The sequence below is a fragment of the Desmodus rotundus genome, chromosome 9 (genome assembly GCF_022682495.2).
Source record: "Desmodus rotundus isolate HL8 chromosome 9, HLdesRot8A.1, whole genome shotgun sequence".
In the NCBI taxonomy this organism is placed as follows: domain Eukaryota; kingdom Metazoa; phylum Chordata; class Mammalia; order Chiroptera; family Phyllostomidae; genus Desmodus; species Desmodus rotundus.
Genome location: NC_071395.1, coordinates 91,602,784 through 91,626,314, shown reverse-complemented (window position 1 = coordinate 91,626,314; position 23,531 = coordinate 91,602,784). Strand labels below are relative to the sequence as shown.

Genomic DNA, 23,531 nt, shown 5'->3' with positions numbered 1-23,531 from the left:
AGTGCTGTCATTGAGTTGCTCAGTTTTTACTTTGCAAAGATTTCTTAAATAAACAACAACAACAAAAAAAGACAATCTAACATCTATCACCACCATCATATAAAATATATTTTAATATCAAAAGGCAGGAAGGACAGAATCTCAAAATAAAGGACATTCTTTTGTATTAAATGAACTTAATGTTATGAACATTTTTAAAAGTAAGGGTTTTTAAGAGTCAGTCTGCCTGGATTCAAATCCTGGTTTTTCTACTTACCGGCTAGAAGTAGTAACAGCAGCAACCTCAGAAGGTTATTGTAAGGATTAAAATATTACGGACATAAAGCCTCACCATTCTTCGTGGCATCTGGTACAAGCTAATATATATTGGCTCTTAAGTAATGGTAGCTTATTTTTTTTATCATCTTGCTGTAGAGGAGTGATGAAACGGAGCCAGACTCCCAACTGTTATATGAAAATCAGAACTGTAGGTGACTGTAACACTTGAAAATAAATACTATTTTGCTTACAGAATTTTTTCTGAGAGTGACTATTGTGGCCATCTAATACTTTATCTAATTCTTTTGTCACTTAAATATTGCCAACTATTCCCATTCCACTGACGAACCTCCAAATTAAATGAGTAGTGAAAGAGATGGACCACATAATTTTCACAAAGACTGTGCTTGGCAAGCTGGGATTCTTCATGGCTTTACCCTATCTCCACCCAGTGGATTATCATCAGACTCAATTCTGCCCCCTTCTCTTGCGCCTTAGGCATTTAATTCATACTTATTTCTCAAGCTTTCAAAGCTCATTTAGGGTCCATAGGTAGCTCATCCATAAAAACCAAGCCGCCATGAAGGTCAGTCCCACATGTACCCATCCTTCCATCATCTTCGCCCCTGCCTGTTCTATCACAATATGTATGTTTCTTTTCCAAAGTTCTCCCTGTCTCCCCAACTGCAATCATTCTCAGAGTCCCTAACTGACGGATATTAGAAAGCTGCCACTCCCCTTTCTTAGGGAGCACACTCCCTGCTCTGCTGGCACTCCCCTGGGATGGCTTGGTTCTCCTGGGATAAACTGGGGCGATTTCTGGGTATGTCACCCAAAAGGATATTTGCAGTGCTAGATCACCACGGCCCATCCTTGCCTCTTAGCTTGAGACAGATCAGTACAACACGCCTTCTCACCTTCCTTCTAGCTACCACTGTCTCACTCGAATCAGCAATTCTCCCAACCATGTACAAAGTATGGAATACTGTTTTGAGCCTCAGGTGTTGCTATCCAGTGATTATAATCATACAAATTTTGGTGGGGAGAACTTGAAGAGGTTTTAAGGTGAGTGATCCAAATAGCTTGAAATGATTTCCGATCCAAAAGTCTAAATAGAATAAGACCTTATCCAAGTATAATAAGGCTTATCCAATCCCTCTGATGAAGGTGATACATTAAAATATTTATGATATCTAGTTCACTAATTGTAACCTCTTTTCTTAAAATAACTCAATGAAAAATATTATACATAGCCTTACTTCTGTAATAAAATGAATAAATAGTTATCTTTACTATTTGCAATCTTTCAAACCCTACCCCCAAATTTGACAAGTTTGTATCTGCTAAGGTCTACCTTTAAAAGCAGAGAAATTCTCTCTGTTTGCCTGAGATTTTATCAGAGGCAAGATACACTGAAGAAAAATTGTCAGTCAACTTTTAGGTACCCAAAGTGAAAAAAAAATGACAGCAAGCACCAATTTTATACAAGAGTGAGCAAAATGATAATAAATCACAAGTGACCTCAAATTAGCATCAGGATAAGGAGTGCTTAATTCATTGTGCAGGCAACGTGATCTATGAAGAGGGAGAGAAATGTAAAGTGGGTTTTGACCAACAACCGATGTTTAAAGGGGAATCCCAAACAGCTGCCAGTTCGAATGCAGACAGATTCACCATGTTTGCCAAAGAGCGAGGCTATCAACAGACTCGTGCAAGTCAGGACGCATTCACCGTCCTGCAAGCTTCTCTGCAGTTATGCAGATCAGGTTTGAATGCTTATTTTTAAGTAGCGCATGCACTTGCAGAAAATACAATTACAAATTAATATTAATATTTAATCTTTCATTTTAAAGTGTGCCTAATTCCAATTTCTCCTAGAATCATGAGTATTTTCTTAGTTCTCTTCAACTTACCATTTTACTAGCATGATATGATTATTTAAGAAACAGTTGTGAATTTTCCAGCCAAGCAATAAAGACTTGGAGCATAACCTCCCTCAACTCATAATACAGGACAGCCTTTTGTTTGCTTGTTTGTTTGTTTCAAAGACTGTCAATCATCATCTAAAACAGCTTATTATACACATTTTATTATTAACATTTGCATAGCTGCGCACTTCTCAAATCTTTAAGAAAAGGAAATGCTTATTAAAAACACAACTTCTGACCCCATCTGAGCAGTGAGGTCTTTGCTGACCATTCTCTGGGTGTCGTTTTGTCTAGCACCGACTTGCTGTTGCCCCACCACTTTAAAAATACCGAGAGTGCTTTGGGTTGCGTTACAATGAAGTGAAAAAGGCCTGTGCCCTGAGCCCCAAGCAGCTGCGCAACATGTCTGCCACCTGACTGGTCCATACCCGAATTAGTCAATGCAGATTATTAATAGAGATCTTCTCAGCAGATAGTCTAGAACCAAAGACGGGGTACGTGTAGCAACTCTCCAAACTAATCTTTGCTGACACCCCCACCCTTTTACACTCCCTCACAGGGTGTGGCCAGGTATTTTGTGAATTCTTGATGACAAAGATCATGCTTCCAGCAGGTCTTGCCTTGCTGCCACCTGGCAGCATTATTCTCATTGGTTTCAGAATTTTACAACTTTTCCTTTTCCTTTTTTCCTCTATCCCTTAGCTTTAAGCTCCCTTTACTTGCTGTTCTATAAGGCCTCTGCTTCAGACTAACCAGTATCTCGTCTTTCCTAGCAGACAACTTATTCTTTTCCCATACCTGGAACCTCTCTATTAGCACTATCAGTTCACATTCTTCTGCTCCTCGGAAATCACCTCCTTAATTAATGGCACCTAATTCTGATCACATCTGCTACTGCCACCTCGCTCTGATCACATCTTTGGGTTCTAGTCTTCAATACTTACAGTAGCAGTTGTCAAACTTTAATGAGCACCCACATCCAATGGGGCTTGTTACAATGCAGATTTCCAGGCCTGACTCCTAGAAATCTGAATTCATTAACTCTAAATTGGAGCTGAGGAAATGGAGCTTGGGAAGCTGAATAGTTACCCAGGCCCCCTGGGTGATTCTAATGCAGGCCAGAGGACATTTCAGAAAACAGTATTCACAGTCACAACTGACACTATATTAAATTGCCTTCTAAGAGTTCTTAGGTTTTTATTCTAGTTAGTGTGTGTGTTTTATAGTCCCAATTAAATCATAAGCTGCTAAGAACGCATTTTTTGTTTCTCGATAAGCTGTAGTTGTAGGGCAGCAAAGAGCTATTCTAACAAGATAAAAGTTATCAAGAATAAATGCAAGATTCCTGTACTTAAATATAACTGGGGGAGAGATGGCTTTATGAGAAATGACTTGTGGGTGTTGGTCCACAGCTAATTCAATATGAGTCCAGATAGAACGTGGATGTCAAAATGTTAATGCAATTTCAGCCTGCATTTAAAGGAGGAAGGATGTTTTCAACAAAGGATGGATAGTTCTAGTCTATTTTATAACAGGGACCACACTTACAGTACTCCACTGATTTCTGGGTTTTATAACTTAAGGTGAATATAAACAAATGTTAAAGTTCAGAGAAATGTGAATAGAATCGTAAAGGGCTAAACATCAAGTTACAAAAGGATTGGCTGGAGCAACCAACCACATGGGGAGATTTAGCGAAGAGAAAAGATGAATCTTACGGAGAGTTTATTCTGGACAGAAGAGCACTCTAACGGGCTTTGATATGGAGGAGGGTCATCCTTGTTTGTATGGTCTTAGGGGGAGAACTGGAGCATGTGGGAGAAGCTGCAAGTACACATATCCCACCTTCACGTAAGGAACTTAAACTTACAGTTGCCCAAAGAATGGGCTGCAGCATTCAAAGAGAATGAGTTTCCTGTCACTGGAGGAATTCAAGCTTAGCCTAAGAAACTTGGTGGAAGTTACTTGGCATTTACAAAGAGCAAATTCAAACAAAAGACAATTGTGTGGACTAAATGACTTTTATGATCCCTTCCAATGCTGAGATTCTGTAAGTCCTCTGACGTTCTCTGATCGAAACAGGTAGTTTTGGAGAGTGAGCTTTGAAATATTCCAGGATGGGAAGGAAGGAGACTGAAGGCCAGGAAGATAATGAAGCTATTGCTATGGTTTAAGTGTAATTTACTGAAGCTATGAACAAGGAAAAAGGAATGACCCAAAAAGCAAAGCAGAAAAAAAATTAGGAGTATTCAAGACTGCATTTGAAAGCTGCCTGCACACATAAATATTGTCAACTGGTCTTTGACAAAGGAGCAAAGGCAATGCAGTGCAGCAAAGACAGCCTTTTCAACAACTGGACACCCACATGCAAAACAAAAATTAATTTAGACACAGACCTTACACCACTAATTTAGTGTTCCAATTAGCAACTCTCCCACAAGCAATTCATAGATTGGAGGTTCCAATGACCACCTCCCTCCCTGGCAATTCAATTCAGATGTCAGTTGCATCCAGGTTGTTACCTGTACTTCTGACCAACTTGCGATACAAATCAGAGGTTCCCACTGATCTGCTAAATTGGCTCACAGAACTCAAAGAAACATTTTACTTACTTTACTTTACTAGAGCACTGGTTTATTGTACCCAGGAACAGCTAGATGGAAGAGATGCACAGGGCAAGGTATGGGAAAGGGTGTGGAGCTTCCAATGCCCTCTCCAGGTGCCACTCTCCCATCTTCACATGTCCACCAACACGGAAGCTCTCTGAACTCAGTCCTTTTGGATTTTTATGAAGGCTTCAATACACAAGCATGATGGATTAAATCACTGGCCATAGGTGATTGAAGGCAATCTCCAGCCCCTCTCCCTTCCCCAGAGGTCAGGGGGTGGGACTAAACCTTATAACCCTCTAATCACAGGGTTGGCTCCCCTGGCAACCAGCCCCCATTCTTAGACATTATTAACATAACAAAAGGCATCATTATCACTCTGAAGACTTAGGAAATTTCCTGTGTTTTGGGAGCTGTGAACCAGGACCTATGGATGAAAACCAAATATATATGAGAAATGTACTTTGGTCATCTGAATGACCAAATACATATTTCTTATAGATCACAATATCACAACCCTTCACAAAATTGACGCGAAATAGATACAGACCTAAATGCAAAACAAGACTGTAAAACTCATAGAAGATAACACAGGAAAAAACTCTGGGATTGGTGATAGCTTTTTACCAAAAAACTATCATGCTTTTCACCCCAAAAGCATGATCCATAAAAGAAATATTTGATAAGGTGGACTTCATTTAAATTAAAAACCTCTGCTCTGAGACAAAAAATATCAAGAGAATGAGAAGACAAGTCATAAACTGGGAGAAAATTTCTTTACAAAAGACACATCTGATGAAGCATTGTTATGAAAAATATACAAAGAACTCTTAAAACTCAACAAGGAAACAAACAACTCGATTAAAAAATGGGTCAAAGACCTTAACAGACACTTCACCGAATAAGACATACAGATGGCAGGTCAGCATGTTGAAAAGATGCTCTACAGAACCCAGGGAAATGCAAATCAAAACAAACTACACCACCACGCACCTACTAGAAAAACAAGGAGACTGACACCAAATGCCGGTGAGAATACAGAGCACGGGAACTCTCATTCACTGCCGGTGGGAATGCAAAATGATACAGCCACGTTGGAAGACAGTTTGGTGTTCTTACAAAACTACACATACTCTTTCCGTATGATCCTGCAGTGGCACTCCTCGGTATTTACCCAAAGGAGCTGAAAACTTGTATCCACACTAAAACCTGCACATGGATGTTTATAGGTGCTTTATTCATAATTTCCAAAACATAGAAGCAATCAAGATGTCCTTCAGTAGGTGAATGAACAAACTGTGGTATGTCCAGAAAATGGAATACTACTTAGCACTAGAAAGATGTAAGCTATCAAGACATGAAAAGACATGGAGGAACCTTAAATGCATATTATTATGTGAAGTAAGCCGATCTGTAAAGGCTACATACTATAGTACTTCAACTATGTGACATTCTGGAAAAGGCAAAACTATTGAGAAAGTAAAAAGACTAGTGGTTGCCAGTGATGGGTGGGGGTGTGGTGAGGGAAAAGAGAGGATTTTTAGGGCAGTGAAAATACTCTGTATGATACCGTAATGATGAATATATGTCATTAAACATTTGTCCAAATTAATAGAATGTGCACCACCCAGAGTCAACTATAAGGTGAGCTACGGACTTGGGGTGATTGTGATGTGTCATGTCGGTTCATCAGCAGTGACAAAGGTTATGACTCTAGCAGGGGACGCTGACGGGGAGGCTATGCATGGGGGGGGCAGGGAATATATGGAAACTCTCTGTATCTTCCCCTCAATTTTGCTGTGAATCTAAAACAGCAGAAAAAGTGGCTCTTAAAAAAATGAAGTCTTAATTTTTAAAACGCATGCAAAGCAAAAGGGGAGAAGACATGACTTCAAAAACCTAGAATATAAAGGTAACCAGCAAGAGAAAACTATTTGTCGGATGGGAAAAAACGTTTAACAAATGTAACAAAGTTTAGAACATTTCAGGAATTCATTTCAGTAAGAAATCTAACGGGAGACGGCAAAAGCATCTGGAGATACAGTTACATCACTGACAGCAAAGGACATCTAAAAATCACCACTCAGTGCTGAATGAAGGACTCAGACTCCAGAGAATAACGAAGCTCACTCGGGGAAAGGGAAGTATAGCTTCACATCCAAGTTGGGAAATCTGGAATTAATAATAATAATAATAATAATAGTATATCAAATCATTTTTAGTGGTTGAATCGAGAACCCTAAAGGATACCAGACTGGGAGCAAGGAAACGTGGATTCTAGCCTCTCCTGTGACTTTAGCTTAAGTACGTTGTTTACCTTTCTGGGGCCCCGATGTTGTCACCTATAAAACGAGAATGACATGGACAAGATCAGCATCTCTCCAACTCGCGTTCCTTGGAATATCAGGTGTATCTCTTTGTAAGTATGTTCGTTAAGTAAGTTTAAGTAAATTTGGAAAACGTTAGACAAAGTAATTTCTAAGGTCTCCCATCCTAACACGGTCTAATTCTGATTCAAATATAAAACTATCTTAATGCATTTAAATCTGCTTCATCTATATATATACTGTCTACTTTTGATTCCCTCATAGAGATCACTATTAGATGATGCAAAATGGGTGGAAATCCTTTTGACAAAATTTCATACCTTGACAACGCCATTGAGAGCAGAAAGCAAAGGGTCTATTAGCAAAAGGGGCAAAGATAGTGTCCGAGAAAGGACTGGCAGCATCTTTTACTCTGTTCCTGTCTATCTTTCTAAACTATCTTTTCCTTCAAATTCTTAAGAGTTGCTAAAAACAGAATTATTCAACTACAAGTTCAACCCATTCAATTTTTTAAAAATTCCTTTTTAGATAACATGGAGAAAATTATTCAATCTTTGGCCTGCGGCAATAAACTATCATCTTTCGCCCTGGCTGTTGTGGCTCAGTGGATTGAGCACCAATCTGCAAACCAAAGGGTCACTGGGTCGATTCCCCATTGGGGCACACACCTGGGTTGGGGGTGTGTCAGAGGCAACTGATTGATGTTTCCCTCCCTCCCTTGCCCTCTCTCTAAAAAATAAAAATACATACATACATACATACATACAATCTTAAAAAAACCCTATCATCTTTCCCTCCTAATGTTGACACAGTGCCCTACCTGGAGGCATCTCCACTTATAAGACAAGTCTGAATTTCAAATAGCTGAGTTCTGTGCGTTTTGGTATCACACAAGGTCAGTCTTCTACAGCCAGATGAGAAAAGTCATACTATAGAAAACTGTAACTCAGTAAAGTGAGTCTTCCCTATCTTTTTCTGAGTTCATCACGGCCACAGTTGGTTGCCTGAAATTTAGGCCCTGAATGAAGAGTCACAGAGGAAGCCAAAGTAACCAGGTGGGACAGAAAAGCAAGAGCCAATAAAGAGAAGTTCTTTGGAAAGAGAAGTCCAGTCACACAGAGAAAGTGTCAGGCAAGAAAGTCGCTGTGGATCACCATGGAAATGTCCCTGGAATGCACTAATAATCTGCAATTTGGGTAATTCTCCTATGTATATTTGGGATTTGACTGAGTCTATCTGATGTGTGGATTAGCAGCACACTAATTATAGGTTTATCCTACAGTAACCATTCATTATCCAAAGACACGTATGTCTTGCTAAGTTTTCTCCCTCATGACAGGATTCTAGATAGATTTTTAAAAATCAAAGCACTTCTAAAAAATTCTACCATTGTGGATAAGTTCGAGTAAATACACGTATACACAGCACAGAAGTTCAAGCTACAGACGTCTGTATCTTTACACATCAGTTTCCAGGCACTCGAACACGAACAGGACTCAAAACTACTCCTTACCCAGAGAAAAGAACCCATGTTAAAGCCAGAGTTGTTAGTGAAGAACACAAAGTCACACATAAACCACAGAGTATTGGATACATTATCTAAAACAACTTTCAATCTCAAATTTCACATTACTAGGAAAATGGTATGGAAGGGCTTCACTGCCGTATTCTCTAACTTTTAAAAACCTGAAGGAATGTTAATTATTGAAAAACAAAATCCAAGTTTCTTGCAGGGTATTTTTAAAAAGTTATGGATATATTATCAAAGGTAGATTGCTCCAAGTAATAAATCACATGGAACTCCGAGGAAAGTCTTGTTTGAGTCACAGTGGAAGTCCTCTCCTAAACAAGACTCGGTCAGGTTCTGGGCAGCCCTTTGCTGACATCACTGCTCATTGTTTCTTCCACTTCCCTTCCTTCAACATCCTATTCTCTATTGTGTCTGTCAAGACAGTTGTTTTTCCAAGTCAGTGTATCACGTATAAGAAACTGACAAGATTTATAGAAGTGGTGGAACATTTATCAGCTCCTCTCTGATGGAATGTGATAAAAAGTAAATATAAATCAGCCAAGGTATGAGTTCACAAATAAAGAAAAAATATTTCTAAGTGTCCCCTTGACTACCTTATCAACAAACACTGTTTAAAATGGGTAATTACAAAACAGCATAAGAGGATAATCTAAGGCGTGTTAACTGTTTTCAACAGCAACAAAAGTTTAAGATAAGAAAACATATCTAAACATTTGATTAAAGGGAATGGATTAAAGATTTTTGCCTTTTACAGAACTATAAAAGTACCTTTGGGCAATGTAAAAATACCAACCACATACTTCTAGAGAGTGTTTTATAGTGAACCAGGTACAGTGTTAGAAAATTTATACATATTAATGCTGCCCTGACAATAAACCTATAAAGTAAATACTTTGCAGGCAAGGGTGCCCAGGCTCAGAGTTCAGGGTCCAAGGCCCCACAGCATGAAGAGGACCAGGGCCATAGAGGTGGTAACGCTCAACTCAAAGCCAGCTGTGCTTGGTGGGCCCAAGAGACTTCTTACCGCTGAGGAAGAGATGCTAATTTACCATTATAGGGCTTATTTAGATAGTATTTTGCTAATTCTATTTTTATCCTTTTGAAAAATAAAATGTTGTCAACACATTCTTTCATGGTAAGAAAGCCCAAGATACATTAAGAAAAAGTCACAGAACAGTGACTTGTGTGATCCTATTTAAACAGAAAAATAAACCTATACATTCTAGAGTTCACACAGTCAAAAACACGTATGTGCATAAATGATCAGGAAGAGGTCTGAACAGATGCACATCGACCTCTTTCTGGTGACTACCTCCAGGAGAGAGAGTAAAATTGGGGTGGGCAAAACGAAGGGAGATACCACTTTTCACCACGTATCCATGTTGTTTTATGAGGCTGCGTTACTCTTATAATCTGTAAAATAGAAAAAGCACACAGCCCTGACCAGTGTGGCTCAGTTGGTTGGGCATCTCCAGCTAACTGAAAGGTCACCAGCTTGATTCCCTGTCAGGACACACGCCCGGATTGCGGGTTCAGTCCCTGGTTCAGGGCGCGTAGAAGAGGCAACCAGTTGATGTTTCTCTCTGACATTGATGTGTTCCTTCCTCTCTTTCTCTTTTCCTTCCCCTCTCTTTAAAAATAAATAAGTAAAATCTTAATAAAAAAAGAGAACGCACACACCCGTGTGTACGCGCACACTCAATACATACTATACTGACCTGATGCCTTCACAAATGAACACTGTTTTTACAGCACCCACACGTAAGAATGACACTTCCCCTCGAAGCAGGTAACAGGTGACAAGAACCTTAGCAAAAATACTGTTCCCCGTATTTCTGGCATCGAGCTCTACTTCAAATCAATACAAGTCTTCCCTAGATTAAGAAGGACCTAAAAGGAGCTACATAGGTTTAGCAATGAACTATAATGATCACATCTGCTCTGACTTTCAAAGGACATGGCTCAGGTCTCTACTCCTTCAGTGCATCTGCGGCTTCCCCACACTGGATCGTCTGCTTTGCAACTTCGGTTCACAATGTATCTTGTGCTTCACACGATACTGCTCTGGGGTGTGCAAATATAGTGTTGTTCCCAAATGCACTGTAGGCATATTGGGGCCGGGCTTGGGTCTCTAACTAAGTGTTCTACAACTGAGATAATCTTGGCCTTTATTCATTTCTTGAGAACTCATATGATGAGCGAGGCACCGTGCCAGCAGCAGAAAACACACTAGTGACAAGGAGCAAGGTCTCTTCCTGACTGAATTTATATTATGCTCTGGAGGTGCGGACATGAGGGAGAGGAGACTGTAATATAGACATGTAATAGGCAATTACATTACAGTGTAATAATGCATAAAAGAATATATGGAATTATTAGGACACAGAGAAGGAACACGAAAGCCAAAAACACTCTGGAAAAACTGAGATCTAAGCTGCGGCCTGAAGGGAGGAGTTGGATAGGAAGATGGTGAACAAACACACGTGGGTACAGAAGTAGGTGAGAGACAGTAGCATGGCAAATTAGAGGACCTGAAAATAGCACAGGCTGGCTGGACCCCAGAGCGTGGGGGAGGAGGCACAAGCTGACAGGCGGGAACGTTTGGCAGGGGCCAGACAGACCACATAGGCCTTGGGAGCCATGGAAGGAGTTAAGGAGAGCTGCTGAAGAGTTTGAACCAGTGGAGTGACAGGATCAGACTTGCCTTTTTATAAAAATCGCTCCAGTTACAGTGTGGAGAATGGATTAGAGAAGGGCAAGGCTGAAGGCTTTAGGGAGCAATTCAGGCAAGAGATAATGGTGTCCTGGAGGAAGGTGGGGAGGGGGGTGGAGATGGAGAGAACGGGACAGGTCTGAGACACGGAGGAGACTACAGCACAGACAGGCTGTTTGGTGGCTGGCTGGAAGGGGAGGTGAGGAAAAGAGAGGAGTTCTAGAAAGGGTCCAGATTTTCCTCTAGAGCGTTGCCTGAGATATAAAACACAGAAGGAGGAGCGTGTTTAGGGAGGAAGGAGGGGGCAGTTGAATGAGTTTAATTTTGAACTCACTTGGGGTAATTGCGAGATAGCCAACAGGTTATGTTGTTAAAAGCCCAAAGCTCAAAATGGAGACTGAGGCAGGGTGTGCATATCTGAGGGTGAAAGGCATAAAGATACTAATTGAAGCTACAGACAGATGTGATCAGTTCTGGGGAAAATGAAAATCACTGGGTGAGGAAAAGAGCAGGTGCTGGAGAGACAGACCCCTGAGCACGGCCAACGCTAAAGGACACAGAAGGAGCCTGAACAGGGACAGCCAGGGAGGTAAGGGAATCTGAAACCCTTGGGGTGAGAGAGACCAAGGGAGTATTTCCAGAAAGAGTGCTCAATAGTATACATCTTAAACACATGTGGACTGATTGAAGCTACCCGTCAGTAAATAAAAATATTAGTAATTCTTATTATCTGATTCAGGCTCAGTTCCTTTTTGCGGTGATGAAAATATGTGTGATAATATTCTCCATCCCCCGAACTAGGTCCTCCTGACTTTATTTCTGACACTTTCTCACACCCAGTTTTGTCTACCATAAGAACTAACCACCAGATTCTGCTAGTGTTGCCTTTTTCATTTTTTTCATATCTTGCCGCCACCCTGCACCAGGCTCTCGGCGCCACACAACCGGAAGCGACTGCTCTCCCGGACCGCTCGGCCCCCTGCCTCTCTCTGCAGCAGCCCTTCTCACACAGCACAACCACATTAATTGTCCGAGAACAGTGACTTCAGTTCTTCATTCCACTGCTGACAATTCCCCAGCGACTTCCCATTATAATCACTTACTCAAAAATTGCATTCATTTAGCAAACATTTATGTAGGGTAGTGCCTCTCAGACTTGGTCAAGGTCCAGTTTTATTTTTTTCTTTTCAGTTTTCAATCGATTGTAGACCAACATTTTTGTAAACTATGATGACAAACATTGTAGTAATGATACATCGTTTTAAAAAGTTCTAAATTCTTACTCTCAGCTTCAATACTCATCTTACCGTGGACTGGTAACAACAGTTCCTGGTCCAGCAATGGTGGGCAGTAGCAACTTCCACCAGGTGCACCACAAGAAACTTCAAAACGTGCAACACCTGACTGTTTGGTCAGGGGCACCGACCTTTCTTCCCTTAGATTGCCAAATTAAAAGATGACAATAGCCGTCCAATATGAATAAATCAAATTATACCCTTTTTTTTTTTTTTTTTGGTCAGAGTAGCAAAAGAACTTTTTTGGTGTGCTGCAGAATTTTAGTAATTAGTTTAGGTGTGCCAGGAGATGAAAAAGGTTGAAGATCGCTGGTCTGTGGAACATACTCTGAACAGCCCCAATGTCGACGGCACGTGGATAAAAGGAAGGCCTCAGAACACTGGTTCTCCATGTGGGGTGACTCTGCCGTCCAAGGGAGTGAACTTTTTACTGGGGGGCCAGAGGGAACCACTGGCACGGAGAGGAGAGAGACTAGAGATGCTGCTAAACATCTTACAACACACAGGACAGTTCCCCAGCCCCAACAAAGCACTTCCCAGACTAAAATGTCAAAAACGCTAAAGCTGGGAAACAGCTTTATGAGTGCCATGCAAATGAGTAATTATAGTATATTAAGAACATAGCTAGATACAGAAGATGTATTATAGAATTGTACACCTGAAACCTATGTAGTTTTGTTACCAATGTCACCCCAATAAATCCAGTAAGAGAGTAAACACACATACACAGTAGAGTCGAAGCATGTACGAGGTACAGGGGAGGCGCAGGAGAAGCATCCGAGTCTGTCTGCAAGGTCAGGCAATCCTCACAAAACGAAGTCCGCATCTCCGATTCACAGCTTTCTACAACTCAACCCCAACCTGATTTTACTTTATTTTTAAAAAGATTTTATTGATTTATTTTTTTAGCGAGAGGGGAAGTGAGAAAGAAAGACGGGGGAGAAAAACACCGATGTGTGAAATATCGATTAGTTGACACTCACACACCCCAACCAGCAATCAGGCGTGTGCCCGACTGGGAATCAAACCTGCGTCCTCTCGGTGTGCAAGACAATGCCCAGGCCACTGAACCACCCCAGTCAGGGCCCAACCTAGTTTTAAATTTGATTTCCTGCTGCTTCCCAAGGATGCTCTGCTAGACTGGTCTAAGTCAGGAATTATCCACTTTGCTTCTTCATCTACCACTCTTCCTAGGATATGAACAACCAACCCGTCCCCTCCCCTATCCAAAACCATTCAACATTTAAGGCCTCTCCCAACCTCTGCCTCTGCTATGAAGTCCTCTGTGATTTTCCCTTAAAATTCCTATACGACTTATCATCTATACCACTTATTTGGCATTTTATAAGTACTGGCTTTTGAGATCACTTGTTAGGTAACTTCTAAATGATTATTTTATTTTAACATTTATGTTCCACCTCAAAATTGATAGTTTACTTAAACCAGCACTTCTGATGCGCCCATAGCAACTACCTCCTTCCTGTATTGTGCTACAATAGGTGCCAAAAACACATGAAGAAAGGGACTGGAGTTAGTAGGCATTACACGCTCACCACCAACTGCCATACCTCTTGAGCTCATGACAGTTTGAATACATCAGGTTATGAGAGAAGTAGCTTATGTATAAACCTTAATGTCTTAGAGAATTCATTCACTCTCATATATTGAGCACTTATGCTTCTTACTCAAGGCCAAGGTACTGATTTTTGCCACAATCTAGTTCTAGACAATCTGCTAGAAATAAGAAAATAAGAAACTGCAATCGAGACAGTTCCCCTACTCAAATGTTAAAACCTGAGCGGATAAAGATACCTTCGTGCTTTCAGTCAATGCACTCACCGCCTTGACAAAAACTGAGGTTTTGGAAAATGATTCTAATCTTAAAAAGAAGGGGGAGAGAAGAAAGGAAGGGAGGAAGGAGGAGGAAGAGGAGGATGATAAAGGGGATGAAGAAGGAGGATGCGTATAACTGTTCAGCAGAGGAAAGCTTACACAGTTAGCATGTCTGGTATCTAAATACAAAGATCAGATTTCTGTAATTTAAACCACCTCTTTATAACTCAATTTGTAGAATTCTAGCAAATTGCTGAAGTACTGGATGATTTCTGAACGCTAAGGCTGCCGTTTATAAATGCAAACAGCAAGTGGTAGGGGGTGAGGCCAGACCTACAGACCCTTCAGTGTTTTAATAATTCCTTTCTCCTTTTCACCCCCCAAACCTATTAGGTCTAAGTTCTCAGAAACTTATATATGAAAAGCTTTGTAAATTTCTTTTAGAATTAACTGGGGGTGGGGGGAACAAAAGTGGAACTTATTCACTCATCATAGGATATTCTTTGACATAAAATTCAAGGCTTTCCTGTCTACTTCTTAGCTTCATCTCTCAGTATCTGGAAAGGCGGTTCAGAATATAGACTCTAGAACCAGACATTCTGGTTTCCCATCCCTGATCTGCCTCTTACTATTTGTACACACTCAGTAAGTCATTTCCTTCCCCTGCTTCAGGGATCCTGAGCTAGAACCAAGTTCTAGTCCCAGCTCTTCTACCTGTGACTTGCTTAGTGACCTTGGGCCATAATTTCTGCATCTGTAAGGAATTGCCATCAACACCCTGGGAATCCAGGCCTTTACCCCTGAGCCCTTCTCCAAGAAAACTTCTTGATCCCCCTGCTCCCTCTCTGTGCTGACAGTGGAACTACCATGAGAGAGAACTAGCCTGTGATACTATCTTTTTGTCCCTTTTTTCAATGACACAGCAGAAGCCTAGGGCCACAGTAAAACACTCAGACACAGGGGTACACAGAGGAAAAGCCCAAAAGTCTCCCTGTATTTCCCGTCCTAACGTCTCTTTCAAAGGAGTAAACCATTTTTTTCAATTCAATGTGTGTCTGTAGAAGCTTTTGCAATGCATTTACTTTTTATTTTATGGGTTTCCTTCATTAACACAAGCATATCAACATCTGCACACGTAGAGCTAGGTCACTCAAGACTTGCTCTGCTGTACCCCGTAATGGGGGCATGGGGGGTGTGGCACAGTCTGTTTGATCACGTCCTCACTCGATTCGCACTCAGACGTCAGCCTCACAGTGACCCAGCCACTGATCTAAGTATGTATCACCCAACTGGAGCAGCCCGCAGGTCTAATCCACTGGGGACTCTACAGACAACTTTGCATCCCCACAAGATTTTTTTCTAAAAGTCTATCTATAATCTTAAAATGCCAACTAAATTTGCATATAATTTGACTCTGAGATATAAGCACAGCCACATTATTTCTATTCAAATATAAGTAAATTCAACTTTACAAATCAAAAGCAATGGGAAAATTAATTCAAGGTTAAAAGTTTCAATTTACAGAGAGGCACCTACAGTAATTTTTTTTAGGGTGAGTGCTTGATCTCTAAATTCTGCTCTAGCGGTTTTGGAAATCACATAGTCATAAGCCATTTCCTTCTCCCAGTTAAAAAAAATATTTGAATTTTCCAACCTGAAGTTAGAATTAGTAAATTATTAAACTGTTACATTCCTCATGTCTAACTATCATCTGCGAGCACTTTGTGGAAAACCAGAAGGGGGAAGTTTTGCATCTCTAACCAGTGAGCAATTGCTTTCTTTTCCTTTCCTAATAAATTACAGGCAGACTTGAACAGATGTCAGGTTGGCATTCAAAACCTAAAATATAGCTGAAAAGCAAGTTATGACTAATACAAGGGGAAAAGATGAATGTCAGAAAGCTTCATTTTTTTCTTCTTTTTTTCAAATTTCAGATAAGCTCTTTAGCCTTAGGGTTCCTTTTACAGAGCCCTGGAGTTCGGCTAGATGTCTTAACCCCCATTTAAATTGCAATCTCAGCTCATGAGTGGGGGTGTGAAAATGCATTTTAAGAGTGTCAGTGTTTATGTTAATCTTAGCGAGAACTCCCTCTCTCCCAAATATGGCATGTTCAAAACCTTAGCGCCCTTTCTTCCACTCTATTTTATTTGTACTGTTCTTAGCATCTGAAAGATGTCTGCATGTGATTGAAAGGCTCCTTATCTCTCGGCAGCTCTACTCCTAGAGTAACTGCAGTCTCACTCATGATACCAGAAAAGAGTTGCTTTCTCTCTAGAATTTCGAAAGAAACCTTAAAAATACAAATTGAAAATGGGCTTAGAGAGGGAGGCACAGAGGAAAGGGGACCAAAGAGAACGCACAGTCAGTTGGAATGAATGGGGGCATGAGGCCAGAACAAGTGGCTTTCCTCCCCTCCAGGTGGCCCTGGGTATCTACATGGTACAGACCCACCCAAGGGCAGTGTGAGGCTTGAGACTCAAGTCTCTACACCCCTTTCCTTCTGGCTCTAAAATGGATAACTTCTACCAAAGCCTCTTTCTTTAGATATATGTGAACCAAGTCCTAAAATTACACTAAGGGAGGCTAGTTCTTTGAAAAGAATTTGTGTGTTTTTGCTCTGACATTTACAGTTTAGAAGTAATTGCCAGGGGTGCTGAAAAATGAAGTTCCTTTGCAGAAATTCTATCTTCGCCAACAAAAGAGCTACAGTGAGAACTGGGGTAATCAATCGTTTATCCCGAGCACTCTCCAAAACTGCGTGCGACGGACGAGGTGTGGCTGTCTCTGAACAGAAGTATACACTCAGCTGACGTGGGAGCGCACTCAAGGACAGCGACCAGCCATTGAGTTTGTTCCCCTGTGCTTCCGGATGCTGCTTCTAGATGCGCACATTTCTACCCTGGCACTCCAAAGGCGCCTGTCACCCCACAGAGTAAGGGTCTAAGGTCATTCCTAACTGAACATCTATCATTACAGGGGTTGGAGGACATTCTGAGTAAAGAGCTCTCTGGTATCTACTACACGCAAGGTATCGGTCTGGTTTTCTTTGCCAATGCTTTCAGACGCTTTCAAGGAGCTGCCCCACAAGGGTTTGGGCACGTCCAACTGCTAAACACAAGGAAAAAATAAAGTTACACTGGTGAAAACAACAACAACAAAAGCAAAAGTCTAAACTGATATCCCCCTAAATAATCCCTTTTCCTACTTCTACACAGGGCCTTTCTTCCTCTGTCTACAGGACTGTATGTGACTACTTTTCTCCCTTTAAGGCTTTCCTTGATTTTAATTCTGTAAAAGTATTATAACTAGAACAGGAAGGAATATACCACATAACTGAAAGTATTTCAAGAAAGAAACTAACAGATTAGAAACTAATATATAGGGTTGGGCAAAAGCAGGTTCACAGTCACTCATGTAGAAAATAATACAATAATTAATAAACAGTAATACAAGGATAAACTGTTTTGCGCACTCACAACTGTTAATCTACTTTTGCCCCCCCTGGCACAGGACACTTATTTCACATATATTACCTCATCTGATCCCCGGTTTTACTTCTCAACTGTGTGCCTCTGATTAGTCCTTTAGTCTTCCTGCATCTCAGCAACATTCTGTATCTAGACTGTGTTTTCAATTTTGAAAAGCAGCTGAAGTTTTACAAGCAAAAAGGAAGAGCTGTATTACCTAGACACACAATTATCAGTCTCATAAGTATGACCAAAGAGAATGCTAAATTTATCTCATCGTGAACTTCCAACACGGATGTATAGGCGGAAAGATCCTTTTAGTTCAGATCCCTGTTTTCAAAGCAGACATAGCTCTAGACTTCATGGCAAAGATAGTGATTTGGTCTCAAGCCAAAAGTAAAAAAAGTTCTCTACTTAAATTTTTAAGAAAGTCCCATAATTATTCTTTCCTAATCACTATTTTTTAATTTGAATTAATTTAAGTATTGTATCCAGTGTCTAAATGAATCCCACAACCAAAAAGGTTTATCTATTTAGTCAACAAAGGGTGAGGAAAATAATCAGCCAATTTATTTCCACCCAGCAGGGTAAAAGATCACAGGGTATATATAAAAAGGACTTGTGTAGCGTTGTTTTATATTCTATCCAAAGTAGCAATTTGTACTTTTATATATCTTTACCGAAGCCTAATGGGAACTTTATAACCACACTGTGCTTGGAGTACAGTAAGTATTCTATGATGGAATTTCCTCAAAATTCAAAGAAAAAAAAAAGCCTCTATTAGAAAATAGGGAATGACACATGCATAGCAAGAGAATTACTGATTCACAGCCCTTTTACCATTTAAAAAGTCACTTTAGGACACTGAGAATCTTCATTCAGAATAAAGAAAATCCTTTCAATCCAGCTCAAAAGCCAAGGTAGCTTTATACTTATTTTTCCTTAAATCAAATTGATAGCACATGCTTCTTGATGGCAAAAGCCATGACGAGAAAAAATATATTACTTTTAAAAAAGGACAGAACTCGCCCCGTCTAGGTAGCTCAGGTGGTTAGAGCATCATCTTGATGCACCAAGGTTGTGGGTTCAATCCCCGGTCAGGGCACACACAAGAAGCAACCAATGAATGCATCAGTAAGTGGAACAACAAATCAATGTTTCTCTCCCTCTCTCTCAAATAAATAAACACAAAAAATTTTTTAAAGGAGAGAACTTTTTGTCTAATTAAATTAGTGTAAAGATATTAGAAAAATAAATACATAAAAAGGATCCTGAATAGTAGCACTCACAAACAAAATTCAAATCCATGGTCCTTAGTCAAAAAGCATGTTAATGAAAACAAAAGCAAACTATTATAATTCAAGTGATTTCAATATGGACTGTAGAAACAGAGACTACTGGTAAATTCACTCAGAAACTCCCTATCTATTTTGGTTTACTTTCAAACTCTTTGACAGCTGGCAAAATCACGAATCAACCAATATGAGTTTTACTCCTTTCTGAATTATCTGCCCGACCTCAGGCAGAGGCCCTAAGGAGCAGGGTTTAGACAATGCACCAACTCAAATCTAGTGTCTGAATAACTGAATCCTCCGTAGCTTCCAATTGTGAGAAGATATTGATAATATAATTAAAAGATATGGCTTTGCAGAAGTGGTTGCTCTTCTACTTGTTGGCTGGACAGTATAATGTTCAAAGAAACAGAATCAGTGGCCTCTTTTTGTACCAGAGCTCGCTCTTGAAGCCCAGAAAAAATATTCCACAGGAATGACTTACAACATTTGGAATCATCCTCTTATGTCTGCCTACACCTACGATGTGCTTAAACAATACTTCCATGTCCTCAGCAAATAAATTTTATGGGTTTATTGTGCCTCCAAACATACGCTGCCAAGACAGTGAACTATCACGCTTTTTACTATTTTCCAGAGTCAAATTGTTTTTTACGTGGCCTTTGGATCTTTCAGATAAAAAAGTATGTCATTGCCATTTCAAGGTGTATAAAACTCAGGTGATGAGGGTCTCTGTCATTTTCTCTTAATCCAATTCCAAACTCGACCTTTACCCAGTGAACAGGTGCGTGCTGTGCCTGTAATTTAGCAGAGTGAGCGACCAGGCAGAAAAGCTACCGACAATAGAAGGCTGACAGAACCAAGCACTTAGTGCCTAGAAAGCAGTTCTTATCCCCAACACTGTGAATATACTTTTATCTCCCAGTAGCAATTTAACGATAAAGAATGATGGCGGGGAGAAGTAATATATTCATATTCCTTCAGGTTTGGTTTTTTTTTTTTTTTGAGGCTGTTTTCATACTAAGTCTGCCAGGAGCTGTTGTTATAAATTCCTTTTGAGATATTCTGTGGCTCACATTCCACTCCAACCTATAATATCAGCAGGAAAACAGTCACGACAGCACTTCCACTAGGGGCAAATAATGCCACTTCACACAGATAAATTAAATAAGCTTTCAAGAAGAAAGTGATAAATGAACAGTGCATTTCTTTGTGTGGAAACTCCTGTGTATACCCTGCATTTGTCTTATTGGATCAAACTTAGGTAATTTAAAAACCAAGTATCCATTTACTAGGTATGAAGATGTACTAATCAAGTAATGTAACAGCCCACCACAAAGATGCCGCAGCTAATATTAGAAAATGCCCACAGTCTAAAAGATGATTACTCAACAGGGTAAAGCCTACCCACAGGAGATCTTTAGAGTTAGGTGAAATTTCTTAATATTCCCTATGTAAAATCATTCATAAATAAATAAAGTTTCTAAATATGTGCAACAGAAAAACATACTTGAGTAAATAAAACAGAGCAAACCTACAAATATTTCTATGATTTCCCCATAAATTTAAAATGTAATTTTAAAAAAATTCTAACGCTTCAAAAATTTTTTAGAAAACTTTTTTTTTTAAAGAAGTTAAAAGAGAAAAATACTTCGGCAGGTCTGAAGAATGATTTCAAAATATTACTGAAAAGAGACTTCATCACACTTATTTCTTTTTAACAATACAAGATTTTATCAAGTTTTCCTTTTTAAACTCACCCATCTGCTCCACAATCTCTGGAGGAAACACTCGGGAAGCAAATGCTCGTCGAAAAATATCTGAAAATTCCTTGTCCAGACCACCTATTCCCATTTTCTCAAAGTTCCAGTCAGGATTGATGATGGACTGGCGGTTCTCCTTGGTTTTAGCTTTGCCTATGTCAAACAGAGATAATCAAGGGTGAAACAAGAACTTCATCAGGAAGCAATATAGAGCTCACTGGGCATCTTCAGTGAGCAAAGAGAAGCTACCCTTATACGAAGATGAACGACACGCTCTTAGCTATTTTCTAATAAGGACGAGTTTTGCTGTGTTGACTGTTTTGTCTGGTCCCCATGTAGGGTCAGTGAAACACTTTCACAAGGACTCGCTAAACCCATGCTGCGGTCCATCTGCAATCAACCCATGGAGCTTGGTCTCATCCACCTTTAATCCTAACCACGTTAACCAATTTAGCTGATTAGAAGAAACACCTCGTGCATGCCTGATGAAGAGGGCACTAGGTGCCAGAAATGCAACTAAAATCCAGCAGTCTCTCAAGGCTCCTAAGTAAAGCAAGTGTACTTAAAAATACACACTATCTTTATCTAGATTAAGTTTATAATTCAGTATATAACCCCTCAGCCTGAGTAAGATTAATGTCTTATGTGTTCTTTCGTCACCTGTACACAAAAGTCTAAAATCATTCTGAAGTCTTTAATGATTTCAAAATTTGTGTTTTCAAATTCTTTCACACAAAAAATTATGTAACATAAATGTCATAGTGCCACCTAAAGTAACTTAAGAGAACCACATTATCACAAACACAAAGAATAAAAGTTCCTTAGTACGCTCTGCTATAAATAAAAAACAAAGTAATATTACAGTTTTTTAATTAGGGAAGAGAAGGTTGCATTAGAAAAAATTTATCTTAAATGGTAGTTTTATGGTTAGAGTTTTGTGGACTTAACATTTCCTTTACAAAGCTACAGAAAATAGTTTTCTTACAATCTACTGCCCTCTTGTGGCCAAACTTACTGCATGCTAAATCACGACACAATTTTATTATTCAATGGGAAAAACCTATCAACCACACCTTTGCATGAGTTACTTAGAAATACCCACATTGAAGGAAAATGTATAAATGACCAACACTTGGTGGGAACTGACTGAGGGAGCAGGGAGGGCGGGGCAGGGGAGAACAATGGGGGGAAAATTGGGACAACTGTAACTGAACAATAAAAAAAGGAGCATTAATTCATAATATAGGTAAGCCCATTTTTATGTCCTAGTATATTCTATAAAAAAATCTCTTGTATCTATCTACCTATTAGTTTGTTTTGTATCTCAGTTCACTGTCTTGTCTGCACTTGCTATATTGACATTTGAAACTTGATAACTTACTATACATCTAATCCTCTGTACATAAGGTAAAGTATGAGAAAATATCTTAAAAACTGAGTATTAAATAAATATGACATACAACTATTTAAAAATAAGAAATACCCACATTACATGAAAGCCACATAACTCCCTTGGGACAAGATACCCTAACAAAAGGTGTACAAAACACAAAATACAAAGAAATTACTGTAAAAATGAAATGGATTGATAGTAGATTTTGATACATCCTACATCCATAAAATGACATGTACAGTCATTAAAAATTATGTTGAAAAGGTGTATTTATTAAGATGCTTGAAATGTTAAGCAGAAGGAACAAATTATAAAACAGTATTAAAATAAAATTTAAAAATTTTAGAGTTGCATGGGTTGTCTTTGGGTGTCTATCCATATTTTATAGAATAAATATTTGACTTTATAATTAAGAAAATGACAATAAAAGGTAATAATAACCTATGGATCAAGAATAGAGGCCGCACATTCAAAGGAAGTTAAGTAACCGTGGATATGACAATGTGCAACCAATGAAAGTTCTCTACCCTCTACTGGGGTAGACGTCAACTTTAGTTACTGGTGAGTTACTCTCCTTAAAGCCAAATCTGCATTATTTTAACGTAGTAAGAGTAGGGCTAATGTAAAAGAGTATGGCTAAACTACGAATCCATTGGAAAGACCTTCTTCACCTACACATGCATCAGCTAACTCAATCACCAACAGAAGTGATGCTAATATTGCATTTAACACACAACCAGGTGAGAGACACTCCACAGATAACTGACCACTTCTCAAGGTCGTGGGAGACCATGAAAGTCTGCGGAGCTGTCAGAGACTGCAGAAGACTATGGAGACTGAGCAACTAAAAGCAATGTGGGGTCCTGAACCAGAAATAGGACACAGTGAAAAAAACTGGTGAAATCGGAACAAAGTCTGTAGTTGAGTCAGTAGCAATGTCACCGTGACAATTTAGTTCTGGTGACTGTACTACGGTTATTTAAGATGTAACATCACAGGGAGCTGGTGAAGGGTATACAGGAACTCTCTGAGCTACTTTTGCAAATCTTCTGTAAGCCTAAACTTATCTCAATATAAAAACTTTAAAAATTAATTTCATCTGTACCTTTTTCCTTATTTATA

At 39.6% G+C, this 23,531-nt stretch overlaps 1 protein-coding gene across 3 annotated transcripts in view; it reads right to left on the bottom strand.

The window, feature by feature from the left end:
* NSF (N-ethylmaleimide sensitive factor, vesicle fusing ATPase) overlaps positions 1-23,531 on the bottom strand; it is a 132,820-nt gene that overhangs the window by 76,966 nt on the left and 32,323 nt on the right. For all 3 annotated transcript variants that reach the window (XM_053910403.1, XM_053910401.1, XM_053910402.1), the window contains exon 8: positions 21,014-21,169. In XM_053910403.1, coding sequence (XP_053766378.1) covers positions 21,014-21,169 — 156 coding nt within the window. The remainder of the gene's footprint in view (positions 1-21,013; positions 21,170-23,531) is intronic.